The following is a 16,838-nucleotide window of genomic DNA, read 5'->3' as shown; positions in this document are numbered from 1 at the left end:
TTGTTACTTGACACTAGAGTATAACTCTAGTATGGAAAATGGCTTGCACAAATTACAGATTCATATCTGAAGTACACATATGCTAGTGAAGTGATCATAAGCAAAGATTCACACAGCATGTGTGACAACACAGGAATCTTTGGATTCAACACCACAGACAAAAGAGATGCAAAATGCATCTCCCTGAACCAGCAAGGGCCAAGGTTCTAGAGAATGATTCACTCCTCAAGCAAAATAGGCCATTTTATCACCAGCAGCCTCCATCACTGGTTTGTCAATCAGGAGAAGCTCTAAGTTTAGCACTGCTAACTTTTTGGATTACTATACACCCGTTGAAGGGAAAATTGCAACCACTTTAAGTAACTACAAGTCTGCCAGCAGGGGAGGTTTCCTAGGGCCTCAGCATCTAGATCAACAGTGATTCTGGCCCATTAAAGAAAGCCACACTGTTTACAAGTTCATGTCTATTTCAGCTTCAGACACAGCTCTTGCAGTAAGATATTGTCAGTCACCAAACTGCTTTCAACCTATATTCAGGGCTGGTGCAACCCATTAGGCGACCTAGGCAGTCGCCTAGGGCGCTAGCATTTGGGGGGCGGCATTTCGGGTCCTTCGGCGGCGGCCGGATCTTCGGCCGCCCCAGTCGCCGTCGGCATTTAGGCAGAGGGAGCTGGGGCAGGGGGGCACGGGGAGGGCCACCTGCAGCAAGTAAGGAGGGGAGGGCGGCACGCAGGGGAACTGCTCCCCACCCCAGCTCACCTCTGCTCCGCCTTCTCCCCTGAGCATGCCGCCCCGCTCTGCTTCTCTCCCTCCCAGGCTTGCGGCGCCAAACAGCTGATTGACGCCGCAAGCCTGGGAGGTGGGAGAAGTGGAGCAGCGACGGCGTGCTCGGGAAGGAGGTGGAGCAGAGGTGAGCTGGGGCAGGGAACTGCCACACGGCTCCGCGGACTGGGGGGGAGCTGCCGTGGGGGGGGCCCCTCAGGACGGAGGGGGGCAGCTGCTGCGGGGGGGGGGCGCCTCAGGGCGGGGTGCGGTGGGGAGTTGCCGCGGGGGGAGGGGAGGGGAACGCCTTAGGGTGGAGAGCTGCCACAGGGCTCGGGGAGGGCGCAAGGTGGAAGTTTCGCCTAGGGCGCGAAACATCCTTGCACCCTCCCTGGCTATATTATGCATCTGTGTTAAGAACATGTGCTTCAGAGTGGATTTGGACAAAGACTGGTATTTTTGCTTTAAATATTCAAAACATATGGAACCTCATTTTTTCCCCAGAAAATATTCTGTAAGTGCTAATTAAATCAAATCAAACTGTTGACATGCATTCTGTTGTATGAATATACTCACCTTTCTCTCTGTTTTCAGAAATCCAGACATGTCAGTATCTAAACCTATAATGATGGTAAATAAAATAATATTTTTCAAATTTACTGTCACTGAATTGCACTTTTAGAGCTTCTCAGCTTTTTCTGATTAAGGGGCCTCTGGGTGTTATAAGATGTTGAAATTTCAAATTCCCTTCACACTTATACTGGCATTAGAAAAGGTTCAGAGAAAGGCAACTAAAATGATTAGGGGTTTGGAACGGGTCCCATATGAGGAGAGATTAAAGAGGCTAGGACTTTTCAGCTTGGAAAAGAGGAGACTAAGGGGGGATATGATAGCGGTATATAAAATCATGAGTGATGTGGAGAAAGTAAATAAGGAAAAGTTATTTACTTGTTCCCATGATACAAGAACTAGGGGCCACCAAATTAAATTAATGGGCAGCAGGTTTAAAACAAATAAAAGGAAGTTCTTCTTCACACAGCGCACAGTCAACTTGTGGAACTCCTTGCCTGAGGAGGTTGTGAAGGCTAGGACTATAACAGCGTTTAAAAGAGAACTAGATAAATTCATGGAGGTTAAGTCCATTAGTGGATATTAGCCAGGATGGATAAGGAAGGGTGTCCCTAGCCTCTGTTTGTCAGAGGGTGGAGATAGATGGCAGGAGAGAGATCACTTGATCATTGCCTGTTGGGTTCACTCCCTCTGGGGCACCTGGCATTGGCCACTGTCGGTAGACAGGATATTGGGCTAGATGGACCTTTGGTCTGACCCAGTACGGCCTTTCTTATGTTCTTCTTTCTTGAGGTGGTCCCTGGCTGAAGCTAACTGAGTTTAGTGACGGAAGCTCTATTTAACAACAAAATATTTTCTAACTTAATTATATATTTTATTACTACTTTTACCTCCTGTTTTCTTATATCTGTGACCCATAGTTCTGTGCCTTCAAAGGTTACCAATCAACTACCACCATCTGTTTCAGGGAATGGAGCATATTTCTCACACCCTCCACACTCAGTCAGCGCTGTTGCCCACTTCCTCCCCTTTTAGGGGTGTCTTGAGCCCTCGGAGTGCTAGGAAGGTGCACAGGGGCCCACAGGGACTGTGATTCTCACCCCCTCCCTTCCCTTTGCACATCCCTGGAACATCCAGGCACAGTCTGACCCACAATTTTATTAAGCAGTGCTACCACAGTAAACTCAGCTTCAATCTAGAACTATATCAATATCTTAGGAAAACCATGAATAGTAATTGTTTTATAACAAACTTGCAAAAGTTATACAGTCCCAACGTTACAAGAAAAATAATGTAACCTGAACTCGAGTCCAGGACATCTTTGAAAAAGGAAGCAAGGGCCAGATTTTTAAAGGTACTTAGGCACAGGGGCATCATTTAGGGGGGCCAGGGAAGCTCTAGCCTCCCCTACCCCCAAGTTTCATGCCAGAGGTCTACTCACCCTAGCCCCAGACGGAGGTGTTTTAACTGCAAAACAGCTAAGCCTGAGTGTAATTTGGGAACAGTACAGCCTTTGGGGCAGGGAGTTTGTTTATAAACAGAGGCAGGGTGAGTAAGATAACAAAAAGCTTGTCATTAAAGTAAATTAAGGATTGTGAGATGATCCTGAAAGAAGTGCCAGGCACTCCTGTTAAAAGACAGGAAACAAAGGGTAGGAATAAATGGTGAGAATGGAGAGAGGTACATAGTGGTGTCCCCCTGGGATCTGTACTGGGACCAGTCCTATTCAACATATTCATAAATTATCTGGAAAAAGGAGTACGCATTGAGGTGGCAAAATTTGCAGATGATACAAAACTACCTAAGATAGTTAAGTCCAAAGCAGACAGCGTAGAGCTACAAAGGGATCTCACAAAACTGGGTGACTGGGCAACAAAATGGCAGATGAAATTCAATGTTGATAAATGCAAAGTAATGCACATGGCAAAATATAATCCCGACTATACATACAAAATGATGGGGTCTAAACTAGCTGACCCCATCAATAAAGAGATCTTGGAGTCGTGGATAATTCTCTAGAAACATCTGCTCAATCAAAAAAGCTAACAGAATGTTGGGAATCATTAGGAAAGGGATAGATAATAACATAGAAAATATCATATTGCCTCTATCTAAATCCATGGTATGCTCACATCTTGAATACTGCATGAAAATCTGCTCACCCTATCTCAAAAAAGATATACTGGATTTGGAAAAGAGTACCAAGAAGGGCAACAGAAATGATTAGGGGTATGGAACACCTTCCATATGAGCAGAGATTAAAAAGACTAGGACTTTTCAGCCTGGAAAAGAGATGACTACGGTGGGATATGATAGAGGTCTATAAAATCATGAATGGTGTGGAAAAATTGAATAAGGAAATGTTATTTATTCCTTCACATAATACAAGAACAAGGGTCACCCAATGAAATTAATAGGCAGCAGATTTAAAACAAACAAAGTCTTTCTTCACAGACAACCTGTGGAACTCTTTGCTAGGGGAGTTGTGAAGACCAAAACTAAAGCAGGGTTCCAGTAAGAACTAGATAAGTTTATGGAGGATAGGTCCAACAATGGCTATTAGCCAGAGTGTGCAGGGATCCAACACCATGTTCTGCATATCCCTCGCCTCTGTTTGCCAGAATCTGGGAATGTGTAGGAGCCAGAAGGGGGACATGCTGCTGCTTCTGGGAGCTGATTGAGATAAGTGCTGTCCGGAGCCTGCACCTCTGACTCCCTCTTGTACCCCAACCCCCTGCCCTAATCCCCCTCCTGCCCTCTGAGCCCCTCGGTCCCAGCCCAGAGCACCCTCCTGCATCCCCAACCCCTCATTTCCAGCCCCACCCCAGAGCTTGCACTCCCAGCTGAAGCCCTCACCCCCCCCCCAGCACCCCAACCCCATCCGAAGCCCCTTCCCACACCCTGAACTCCTAATTTCTGGCCCCACCCCAGAGCCCTCACCCTCTCCCGCACCCCAACCCCCAATTTCATGAGCATTCATGGCCCGCCATACAATTTTCATACCCAGATGTGGCCCGTGGGCCAAAAAATTTGCCCACCCCTGCACTAGACCTCACTCCCCTCTCAGAGCTGAGATAGAACCCAGGAGTCCTGACAGGGTCTCTCTCCCCGCAGAGTTAGTAACAATGTAAGAATATACATTAAAATTTTAAACCTAACCAGTGTCCCTTAAGTGACTTGCCAGCAGACGTGAGAACATGCGAGCATTAGAGCTGAGTGGGTCTAATATTTATTTCATTTTCTTTTTTTATATAGGAATTAGATACAGGGCTCCTGTCAGTTAATTGCTAAGTTATCTGCCAAAAAACTAGAGCTTTCACGTGCCTAAGTAGCTCCTGGAATAACGGTTAAAGTTGGATCCCCCTTCCAAAATCTGTAATGGTGCCCCTGCTTAGGCAGTCCCACTCAGCATGTCTCCCACAGGGTTCACCACCTAGCGGAATTTTGAGAGCCAGGATAGGTGCCAGTTAGGCACTTTTCTCCCTATTCACTTAGATGGGGACCATCTAAGCAGCTACATATGGGACTTTAAAAAGCTGAAATGAGTGCTGCCCTGCTTAACTGGACATCTTCTTACTCAAGCAAGGCAAGCTTGGAACTTTGCAAAGCGATGAGAGGCTGACCGGCCCTTACACACGTCTGACTGCTCCACGGCCATTTCCACTATCTAGTACAGCACTGGAAAAGAGAAAATACTTTTTATTCCAACTCCCTCTGGAGTCCCCCTGTGTAGGAATGTGTTGCTCCCTAATCATAAGCCTTGAAGAACGGCAAACTGTTCCCTCGGAATTGAGGCGGGAGTGACCTTGTTCTAGCGCCTATGTTTGGAAAACATATTGGCTAGCCTGATAGTACCTTTGCAGCTGGCTGTTCACGCGCTCTACAGATGAGTTTGCTATCTTGTATAATTGCACACTGCGTGTATCCTGCCTGCCTTCTGAATGGGCAAAGATGTAACCACTAAGAAGAGTTGTAAACAAAGTAAGGAGAGAAATAAAAACCCCAGGAAAAGTTTTCCTGGGAGGCTTTTGGCTTGAGGCTTTTTGCAGGAGGCTTGTAAAGCCCTCTGGCTACCAACAAACCTGGCGTTCTGTTTCCTTTCCTGCGTCGTCACCACTGCACCCCTGAGCATCCTTAGGAACCCAAGCCACTTGATAAGAACCACAGGCACAGGACAGAAACAATGGTGAGCTGAGCTTCCCACCATGCTTTCATGTCAGCATTCTGGAGGGTGGGGGAGGAGCAAATGGAGAGAAAGGGAGGGAGGCACTCCATGCCACGCCAGCACACACTAATCCAAGTCCCTTTGTCCATAGCCTCAGACGGTTCCCAGCAACTCCTGGAGGAAGTCAATTTCAACAATATCCCCGAGCACATAAAAGATAGCTTTCATCATCTAGCTGGGTTGATGGCACCCTGAATTTATGCTCTGGATATACTCAAGCGCTTAGTGGATCCCCAATTGCTATAGGAATGCAAGGGGACAATCTTCTACGAGGGTGGAAGGAACAGGAAAAAGTCCTGCCTCTTCATTTAGTCCTGGCCTTAGAGAATATGCTAATAGGAAAAATACAAGAAAATCCCTCAAATACACAGGAAGAAAGTAAGAACTACCATCACTAAACTTCTAAAGTGACCCAGATGGGTCCTGGTGCCGTTATCCCAACCCTGCAACTGATCTAAGCAAAACCTTCCCCACCCTCCTTTCCTATCTTCTCCACTAGGACACTCATGGACACCCCATCCATTCCTCACTCACCCTTGCTCCAGACCACAGTTACTGGCTTACAAAGCTACAACCATTTGCTGTGGGGGAGTGGCAGCACTTAGGACACCAAGGCTTAGGTATTTCAGTGCCAATTGGCAGGAAAACAGTCACCCAGGGGGGTTAGGCAACAGCTGAGCAGTGGATTTAAAAATACCATGGGCATGTAAATGGTGGATTTAGCCATTTAATTCTTCTTTACGTACCTAAGTACCTTTAAAAATCTGCCCCTCTGGTCTCAAAGGTCACATATCTATATCCTAAATAAATCTATATGTATACTCATTTACAGTTTCTCAGTTGTTTCTGCCAAATTTAGAGTGACTGTATTTTAGGTTGTTTTTTACAACATAAAACATACCTACAGAGTAATTTTGCTGTCTACCTACTGAGGCATTTAGTGGAAGACCAGGCTGAGAAATCTTTGTAGTAAATGCTGCACCCCTAAAAAGAAACAAATACAATTTTAAAAATTTGCCATTCAAGGAGCAATGCACAAAAATACTTTGCCCGTTCTCATGGGCTACGCCTTCCCTGGGTCAGCTGCCGCCGACCTGCCGCCAGACACCTGGCCCTGCCCCTTCCCCAAGGCCCCCACCGTCTGTTGCTGCCTGCCTGCTGCTGCTCACCGCGTCTCTTCTCCTTGGGGGCGGGGGAGTGAGGAGGGAACATGATGAGCCAGTGGTGGGCAGGAGGGTCTGGCGGGTGAGTGAGGCAGCTCGCTCAGCCGTGCACTGGGGCTGGCCGGCCATGGGAGGGGAGGCTGGCCAGCCATGGGGGGAGGGGGATGCTGGCTGGGGCCGGAGGCTTGGCCCGGTGTGATTGGGGCCGGACTGGCGGGGGGTGGGGGGAAGGGGGCAGTAGTCTGGCATGGCTGGGGTGGGCAGGCTGTGGGGCTCCTCTTGTTATGGGGGGGTTTGGGCTCCGGCGTGCGGGTGGGTGCAGCCTCGGGCAGAAGAGTCACAGCCAGCAGGCTAGCCTCCCCAAAGCGGGGCTTCACCCACCACACATGCACGTTCTGGTACTTTGGACAAAATTTTCAGCCTTGTAAAGGGTCAACATACAACAGTTTGCTACTTTAATTGGAGTTACCAACCTATTCAGTGTAAACACAGCACTGGATTAGTTTTGATTAAAAAATAACACAAGTTTGTTTAACTATAAGGAGCGATTTTAAGTGAGTACAAGTACAAGGTATTAAAGTCAGAAATGGTTACAAGAGAAATAAAGATAGAATGCTTTCTAGTCGCTAAAACTTAACAAACTAGACTTGGATCAAGATAAAATCCTTACCACATGTCCCCAGCAACCTTGCTGACCAAATTCTAAGGTCAGAACCCCTCCCAAAGTCCAAAGGCTGGTTCCTGTCTTCTTAGGTGAGATAGAGAGAGAAAGAATCTGGGGTGCTTTTGCCCCTTGCTTTTATAGTCCAGGCACCTTTTGAAATGCATTTTCCTGGGTTACTCCTAGATAAAGTTCCTTCCCGCTGTGAGGAATATGGAATTTCATGATGAAAGAGATTCCACGCTGTTGCTTGCTAAATTGCAGATCGAGCTGTTCCTGCCTCTGGCTCATTGCCAAAGAATGACCACTTGAGAGATGATTGCCAATCAACTTCCAGGACACCTGACTATCGGCATTAGTTTGTCCTTTGTCTTTGTGGAACAGGTTTACCCCCTTCCCAGACTTATCTGGTAAACACATTTAGGTCATAATTTCAGCTTATGTTCATAACTTTACATATAATGTTGCTACACAGATTTCACCATGATATTACTGATCAGTGAGTTATTAGTTTTCAAACAATACCTGACAAGGCATATTTTACACAAAGATTATTACAGTAGTGTGTAGGGCAGAGGTCCCTAAACTGTGGGGTGTGCCCCCCTGCCCCAGGTTAACACAGAGGAACATTCAGGGCCAGGCGGCGGGCCGGGCCAGCCCCCACAGAAGCAGGGAAGAAGCACCACCCAGCCCCCAGTCGTGGCCCTGGCTCCCAGCCCCATGTCTGACTCCCGTCCCCAGCCTTGGTGCGGTTCTGCACCCAGCTGGGAGCCTGGCTGTGGCTCTGCTCCTGACTCTGCTCCTGGCCTCGCCCCCAGCCTTGGCTCCAGCACCAGCCCCACCCCCAGCTGTGGCCCGAGCCTCATCCCCTTTACCCCTGTCTGCGTCCCCCACCGCAGAGCTGCGGCTTCATTCCTGGCCTTGGGGGGGCAGAGGGGCATGAACAGAGGGAAGGGGGGCACAACCCTCAAAAGTCTGGGGACCACTGCTGTAGGGTGTGAATACAGGGGTGCATTCAGTCACAATGTGCAATACCAATGTGACCAAATCGTTGAGTCCTCTTCATCAACCAGGTAGGCAGGTGGTAGTCCAACCAGATGCAGGATTTTTGTGACCAGGAGCTTCACCAGTGGAGAACTTCCAGAGCTGGGAAAACATATGATCAGCTTACACTATGTTGACCTTCTAGTTACTTTAAGACTGATTGTTCCATGTGGTATCCTACATAGGTGCTCATACTGGTTTTGCCACATCACAGAAAACAAGTAATGCTGCAAGAGAAATTTTTTTCCTGTGATGCGGTAGCCACCAATATGGATTGCTAACTCTGACCTGCAGACCACACCCAAGGAAGAGAAGAGTAACTACAGAGATGTTAAAATAGGCATGGCTAAAATGACAGTAGGGAAGAAACTCGGAGAGCAAGGGAGGAAGATGTGTCAGAGCCTGCTGGAGTCTGGAAGAGAACTTCCAGAGAACTTCCTGACCAAATTCAGCATCAACTGAATTAATCCACTGAGGCCACACCACGCTCAGCGAAGGGCCTGGCCGATGCCAACAACATGGCCACCACTCAAGTACAGTGAGCTCAAAGCCTGTCTGAGCAGAAGAGATCTGCAAGGAAGGAGGAGTGCAGATAGAAGGTCTGAACCTGCAGGAAAGGATATACAGTATCTACCCCCTTTAGTGAGGTTCTTTGAACAGGATGAATAGGGACTTGGATTTGCAGACCTATTCAGTTCAGGCAAATCAGACTAAGTTTAGCAGACATGCAGGGAGTGCCACCAGACTTCAAGTCTGGCTTTTGGGTGTGGGTAGAAGTTGGGGAGAAGGATCTCCTAGCTAAGGTTGAATCATCTGCAGGAGAAAACTGGAGCATGTTTGGAGAACTATTTTCACTTTGTGTAAAATGAGGCATGGGTACCACAAGTCACATCTGGGTGCTCCCTGAATTGCCAGGCTGTGGAGACCAACACTAGAAAGGCCACTTTCTATGCCAGGAGACAAAGTTGAATGTTGAGAATGGGCTCAAATGTTTCAGAACAGAAGTCATTTAGCATCAGGTTTGGGCTCCAAAAGAGAACAAACTTAACAGGAGGCCTAAGGTAAGAAACTACTCTAAGGAACTTGGTTGGGAGCTCATTAAAAACCTTCCATGGAACTCCTAAGGGTGCTGCTAAAGGATGAGGCCCAAACCATAAAAGATGAAGGCCCTTTCTCAAGCCCATCCAGATGAACTCTGCTAATCTGGCATTAGCAGATTTTCTGGTTTAGGTCCCAGGGAAGAGAAAAAGATATACAAGATTCTGTAGTAAGAGAGGGAAGCATCTTTCAGGGCATAAGCCTGCAGAAATCAAAAACGAGCTTTTTCTGCCATGTATATACTAACAACAACTGGATAGGTACATTACTGAGTTGGTGAAGTATCAGGTACTGGCTACTGCTAGAGACAGGATACTCGATTAAAGGGACAAATGGCGTGATACAGTATGGGAAATATAAAAAGATGTACTTGCTGTTGTTTACAAAGCAAGTTAAAAAAACCCCAACCATTATCTCATGGTACTTACAAACTGATTTCCATAATCATAAATTCATAGTATTGAAACACCTATTAGATCAATGATACTCAAACTGAGGCTCGCAAGCCACAAGTGGCTCTTTAACATGTCTCCTGTGGCTCTATGCAGCACATGATATTAAAACACTGTGTGATTTATTTATTAACCAATCTAAGTTATTGACAAATCAAGATGTTTTTCCTACATTATTAACCAATTGTAGTTGATAAAATAATACTTGGTCAGACATTTTGCTGTGAGAATTATATAACTAAATATTTCCCCTGTCATACTGTTTAAATGAGTATATAGTACTATAGTAAATGAAACAATGAATTCACACTACAATGGCTTTTTTGGGTAATGTTGATCGATAATTTGGTTCCTGAACCACTGAGTATCACTGTATTAGATCATCCAGCCTATTTTCTTCCCAACACAGATTATTCCCTACCGGATTTTAGGATTTTGTGTTGTCTAGTGTTAATTGCTCCAAGGGATGGTACTTCCACAAGTTATTCCATGGCATAGGCCATTCTATGGTTTCATAAATCTCAGTGTCAGGATGATTTTTCTGACAACTTAAATTTTCCTTTATTTTTTTCCAGTTATGCCCAGTTATATATCCTTATATATAAATATATAGGAATGGGCACAGGAATGGAATGGTTTCACCCATCACTGATACAAAGCGATCTCTGGCGTTAAACACAACTGCTTATTAGCAACCAGTAAAACTATTTTATAATTCAAGGCTGGAAAAAATATCCCATTCAAATGAGGCTACAAGGGAAACTTTTTGCTGGGAAATTACTGTTTGTCTGAATGGAATTTGTCCAGCGCATATTATACTCACTGTAGCAGAGACTGAGATTGTTCAGTTTCACTCATCTTATGAGCCAGCTGGGAGAAAAAAGTGTTTGAACAACTTGGTGAATATACACTACTCAATGATTTAATTTTTCAGCATTATTATACACCTAGCTTCTTCCTATTATCAGTGGTTTTGGAAGACCTAAATACAGCAGTGAGACTCCAAATTCTGCTAGACCGGATTACTACGTAAAATATTACTATGGCATATGGGCTACTTACTCAATCCAAGTCAAGGAAGACAAAATACAGTCAGAATGAAAATATACCTTATATAATTAAATTGTATACCCTTAAGCTTGAGCTCTTTTATTTGTGAAATGACCAAAGTACAAATTAAATATATTCCTCGCCTCAAATTCACCCTCTTTAGTTGAGTCCTGGAAGCAAATACTCCCCTGTCCCCAATTATTTTTAACCACTCTTTCTTCCCTCTGGTAACAATAACCGCATCTTCCAATTAAAGAGGATAGGCTGCTACTCCAGAAATGGCTGAAGTAATAGCATCAATCACAACAACTATGAGAAATACTAATAGTACACAAATTGTCCCCTAAACTAAGGCCTTCTCTACACTGGAAAGTATTTTTAACCTAAAATGTGAATTTAAATTAATATAGTTATGCCCGTATAACACACACTCCTCTCCCCTCCAGTGTGGACTCTCTTATTCTAGAATAAGAGTTCCTTCTTCTGATTTAGTTTATGTCTCTTGGGAAGGGTTTAAGCTAAACTAAAAATAAGTCTCTCATATCAGAATAAGAGCATTCACTCAGGGGATTACACTGATGTAACTATACAGGCATAACTGGAAATATTTTCCCAGTTATGTAAGTCTAAAGAAGCTCATTTACAGGACAGGAATCTCCATCACATCAATCTAGAGTTTCCTACTACTCATTCTGTCAGCCTGTCATCTGCAGGTGGAAAAAACTGGTTGCCAATTTGAACGTTCAGTAATTTTACAGGCTAATTACAGCCCTGCTCCTGAAAGTGTAGCAAGGCCCGCCCCCCCATGAAACTCCAGAGGAAACTCTTCTGTGCATTCCTGGGGTAAGTATATACTGCAGATTTGGTGCTCCTCCTTCCATAAAACCCTTTTCAGTTACATACACTCTGGCTCTTTCCACATACAGAAGCGGGAGGGGCACAGTCAGGCACAATTACTCTAATAATTATTCATTGCAGTATGTGTGTAGCTGCAGAGCTGTAATTTCTATACATACCGGATTTATCTGGTTCTTTTGCTTCATATTTTTTAGATTATCACTGAATTTACAGACAAACTGAATCTCTGGGGAGAGGTTTTCTAAAACTAAACACAAAAATAGGTAGTTAAAGCCACTTTTGTTGCGCTACTGTTATACAGACTCAAGGAATTTCTGCAAATTCCAACTGCCTGAAAAAATAATTTGACAAATCACACCTTCACACTGGTTACTTCTGAACTAGATTCTAAAATCACAATATGGCAGATGCAAGAACTGAAAAGAAAACTATTTAGGGAAAAAATTATTAATTCTTTTGCAGACAATATTAAGGAAACATGGGCTACACATCAGACAGTGTGATTCATTTCTGACAATAGGTTTTTTTTCCTAACAACTGGAATTTTAGTCAGTGTCCTCATGCACATAACAAACTTTAGTACTCATCTTTACACATTAATTATCAAACTGATATGGGAAGATTAAAATTACTGAATGATGATACTGAGAAAAAAACTCAGCTCTAGAGTAATATAGAGTGCATCTCTGTTGAATTTGATCCCTTATACTGCAAAAATCACAACACTGGTATCCAAATTATTTTGTTGCTTATTTTATCAACTTCAATTGACTATAGCGCATATTTTCTTGTCATGAAATTGATGTGATAAAAATTAGCACAAATAATAACATGCTAACTACAATGGGCTGAATAGAAACCAAAAGCTGAACAATGAGCCAAACCAAAGCTCTGTACTCTGAAGCTCTAATTCCAGTGGATGACCAGAAGGAGCAAGTTCTTTCAGGTGAGGATCCTCTCTGCTGACAAAACACCAGACCACAGAGAATTCAGCTCCAATAACTGACACCAAGAAAATCCTAGCCATTTAGAAAGACTCCCATTGCCTTCAGTGGGGTTTGGAATCAGACCCCTACCTACTATGAGTAGATATAAGGTGAGAGGTAATCTCTCAAGGGGCCAGATTTCAAACCATGCAGGGTCTTAAAAATAGGCAAAAATACAATGAATTGGACCCAGAAACAAATAAGAAGCCAGGGTAGAGTTCTGCACACTAGTATTTTGTGTTCGGAATGCTCAAACACTTGCAAGGTAGGCAGTAGAATTCTGCTTTGCCAGTCAAGTTTTTATTGACAGGAGTATGGGATCATCACATTACTTAAAAGCGATTAAGTGAGGCTGAATTATGGAAGGCAACCCAGACAGGTCCCAGTGAAAATTTTATGCCACACCATCAAATACTTGTTTATGCCCCTTACTTTGAGGAGCTATCGTAGAAAGCCTTTAGAGTTAACAAAAAATAAATTCATACCCCTGCTTTTCTTAAACTAGGTACCCTTAGTAACAACATACTGGCAGAATGAAGGAAAATAAGCACTAACAAATTTATGTTTTAAATGTATATATTTAAAATATATTGAAAATTTGGCCTGAAAGATTAACTAATTGTTATTCAGATTTTAGTAGAGATGCAAAATTATTCTGATTAAAAATACTGTACAAAACTGTTTCGCCTAAAAATTAAGAAAGAGTCAAAGAAATAAAGGTCTCAGGAAAAACAACATATATTGTCTACTGAAAAAAGAACAATTTCTTACCTCCATCTACTCTTCTTATTTCGGCAGCAAAGATGGTTTCAGTTGTTAGAGATACCTCCTTATTAACAAAAGATAACCTTTAAAAAAAAAATAAAAAAAACCCTACAAATTGTTCTATCATCCTCTTACCAAGGGTACAAACACAAGCAACAAAATATTAACCAAAGCCAATATTTCTAACTCCATTCCTTCCCTATATTATCACTTATTAAATACCATTGTAATTACGTGAGAGCATTTTTAAGGTAAACACTATTTTTCAAAAGTTTAGAACCTGGTTGTAAAAATCTGCATCAAGCTGCAAATTGGCATAGAAGGATGAGTCATGAATACATCTCTGTTTTTACAAATTTCCAAACATTTTTAGTCAACATTTCTTAGGAGATACAGAGTAAGGGCAATGTTGTTCAGCGGGTTTAATTTCTCAGTAACCAAAGTATCAGTTTGAATGAGAACATCAAGAGAGTTCTGAAATTAAAAAATAAAAGAAATGTCCACATTTGCAGTATTTTTATTTTACCAATGCTTTTATCATTGATTTTATTTTCTTTGGGCTGGATTCTGATACCTTTATCCCATTGAGTAATACATTGTTTCTCAGGTAGTCCTATAAAAATCAATGGGACTATTTCTAGAGTAAGCTACTATTCCATATAAGGGTTCTGGAATACCCTATGGAGATTTTTTTCCCCTCACACTTTAACCTGTCGCAGAAAATCTTAAAATAGATATTTATCAAAGAATCTAGGAAGGCTATTCTAAAACCATTTTAATCAGGTTTATATTAGGTAGATTCCAGTCTCATAGGATTGTTCTTTGTGCTTTGTGTTTTTGTTTCCAAAGGTGATAGTCCTACATGGCACAGATGCAGCATTCATCTCATCACATAAGTCCCAGCAATGTATTAACACTCATTTTTTAAGTCACACTTGCTCCTATACATATATATTTATCACCTCTTCGTGTGCAGCTCCTCTTCGTCTAGGTCACTCTCAATTACTGAGCCCTCCACTACTGTCTCATCACTGTCACTGTCAGAAATGTCACCTCCCTTCTTCATGGCTCCTTCTCCACTCCTCAGCCTCCTAGGGACAGCTCCTCCAGGCAGCCACTCTCCCTCCCTCAGGCAACTCCTCCAGGCAACCCTCCTCCTCCCTTCAGGCAGCTCCTCCCACTCCTGAGGCACTGAATCACAAGCAGGAGTAAGCAGAGGGTGGTGCAATGCCTTCTGGGAACTGTAGTCCTCAATGGAGCCTTGTTGTGATCATCCGAACAACAAATTTACTCTAATTGTGAGCTTAACTGTAAGGAGTGAGTGAAAGTTCATAAAAATGTCACAATGCCATAATAAATACACACTGATGGGAAAAGGTGCAAGAGAGAGAGAGAGAGAGAGAGACTGAATTAGTCCAAACAAGAAGGCCAACTAATATAACTCAAGGACTGTGTTAAGATCAGGCCTGATTAATATGAAGTGTGTGCCACAGGACATCAATGAATCAAAATTGGTGTGTCAGAAATTAGGTCTAACTGGTGAACAATATAGTGAGGGGACAGGCTATTACGCTCATCACTCCTTTTGGAGGTCCTTAAAAGAAAAGACTCTTGAGGGGAAAAAATAAAGAAGCAGCTGTATCCCAACAACCTCTGACTGAAAGACAGGTGAACAGGAAAGGAATGAGCTTTACCATTGAGGCTGCCGGGTGCCACCCCCATCATCTTCTTGGATCTACCATGACACCATTGAGCCTTTGCCATCCTGATAAACAGAATCAGACTTTAATAACAGCTCCATCTCATCCCCAACTAACTTCTTCTCTGTTCCCCAAAAAGGGCAGTGATCACCATCTAAGGCTTGGTCTACACTTAACCCCCAAGTCGAAGTAAGGTACGCAAATTCAGCTACGTGAATAACGTAGCTGAATTCGACATACCTTACTTCGAACTTACTGCGGTTCAGACGCGGTCCAAACCGCGGCTGAAACCGGCCTTTCCGTGTCGGATTTGGGGTAGTGGGGACGCAATTCTACAGTATTGGCCTCCGGGAGCTATCCCAGAGTGCTCCATTGTGACCGCTCTGGACAGCACTCTCAACTCAGATAGACTGGCCCGGTAGACAGGAAAAGGCCAGCGAAATTTTGAATTTCCTGTTTGCCCAGCGTGGTGGAGATCCCAGGTGAACACGCAGAGCTCATCAGTACAGGTAACCATGATGGAGTCCCAGGATCGCAAAAGAGCGCCAGCATTGACCGAATGGGAGATACAGGATCTGCTCGCCATATGGGGAGACGAATCAGTGCTAGCTGAACTCCGTAGCAGTAAACGAAATGCCAAAACATTAGAAAAAGTCTCAAAGGGCATGAAGGACAGAGGCCATAACAGGGACGCACAGCAGTGCCGCGTGAAAATTAAGGAGCTAAGGCAAGCCTACCACAAAACCAGACAGGCAAACGGAAGGTCCGGGGCAGAGCCGCAGACATGCTGCTTCTATGCTGAGCTGCATGCCGTGCTAGGGGGTGCAGCCACCACTAACCCAACCCTGTGCTTTGACTCCGTCAATGGAGAATCACGAAACACGGAAGCGGTTCTTGGGGACGAGGAAGATGATGATGAAGACATTGAAGATAGCTCACAGCAAGGAAGCGGAGAAACTGGTTTCCCCAACAGCCAGGATACCTGGAACCAGTAACCCCCGAACCCACCCAAGGCGTGCTCCCAGACCCTGAGGGCACACAAGGCACCTCTGGTGAGTGTACCTTTGTAAATATTACACATAGTTTAAAAGCAAGCGTGTTTAATGATTAATTTGCCCTGGCATTCACGGCCAGTACAGCTACTGGAAAAGTCTGTTAATGTGTATGGGTATGGAGCGGAAATCCTCCAGGGACATCTCCAGAAAGCTCTCCTTCATGTACTCCCAAAGCCTTTGCAAAAGGTTTCTGGGGAGGGCTGCCTTATTCCTTCCTCCATGGTAGGACACTTTACCACGCCAGGCCAGTAGCACGTAGTCTGGAATCATTGCATAACAAAGCATGGCAGCGTATGGTCCCGGTGTTTACTGGCATGCAGACAACATCCATTCCTTTTCTCTCTCTGTTATCCTCAGGAGAGTGATATCGTTCATGGTCACCTGGTTGAAATACGGTGATTTTATTATGGGGACATTCAGAGGTGCCCGTTCCTGCTCTGCTGAACAGA

General features: G+C 44.2%; 1 protein-coding gene across 1 annotated transcript in view; it reads right to left on the bottom strand.

The window, feature by feature from the left end:
* Nucleotides 1–14,700, bottom strand: part of ANKRD31 (ankyrin repeat domain 31) — a 115,310-nt gene extending 100,610 nt beyond the window's left edge. Inside the window, 6 exon segments of the mRNA XM_026649268.1 lie at nt 1,339–1,382; nt 6,483–6,541; nt 10,799–10,845; nt 12,042–12,130; nt 13,641–13,717; nt 14,597–14,700. Of these exon segments, the coding sequence (XP_026505053.1) occupies nt 1,339–1,382; nt 6,483–6,541; nt 10,799–10,845; nt 12,042–12,130; nt 13,641–13,717; nt 14,597–14,700 (420 nt within the window).
* Nucleotides 14,701–16,838: the final 2,138 nt, after the last annotated feature.

The sequence above is a fragment of the Terrapene carolina genome, unplaced genomic scaffold (genome assembly GCF_002925995.2).
Source record: "Terrapene carolina triunguis isolate 2854851 unplaced genomic scaffold, T_m_triunguis-2.0 Scaffold69, whole genome shotgun sequence".
Taxonomy (NCBI): Eukaryota; Metazoa; Chordata; order Testudines; family Emydidae; genus Terrapene; species Terrapene triunguis.
The sequence above is the reverse complement of the archived record's forward strand: the minus strand, read 5'-3'. Positions and strand labels throughout refer to the sequence as shown.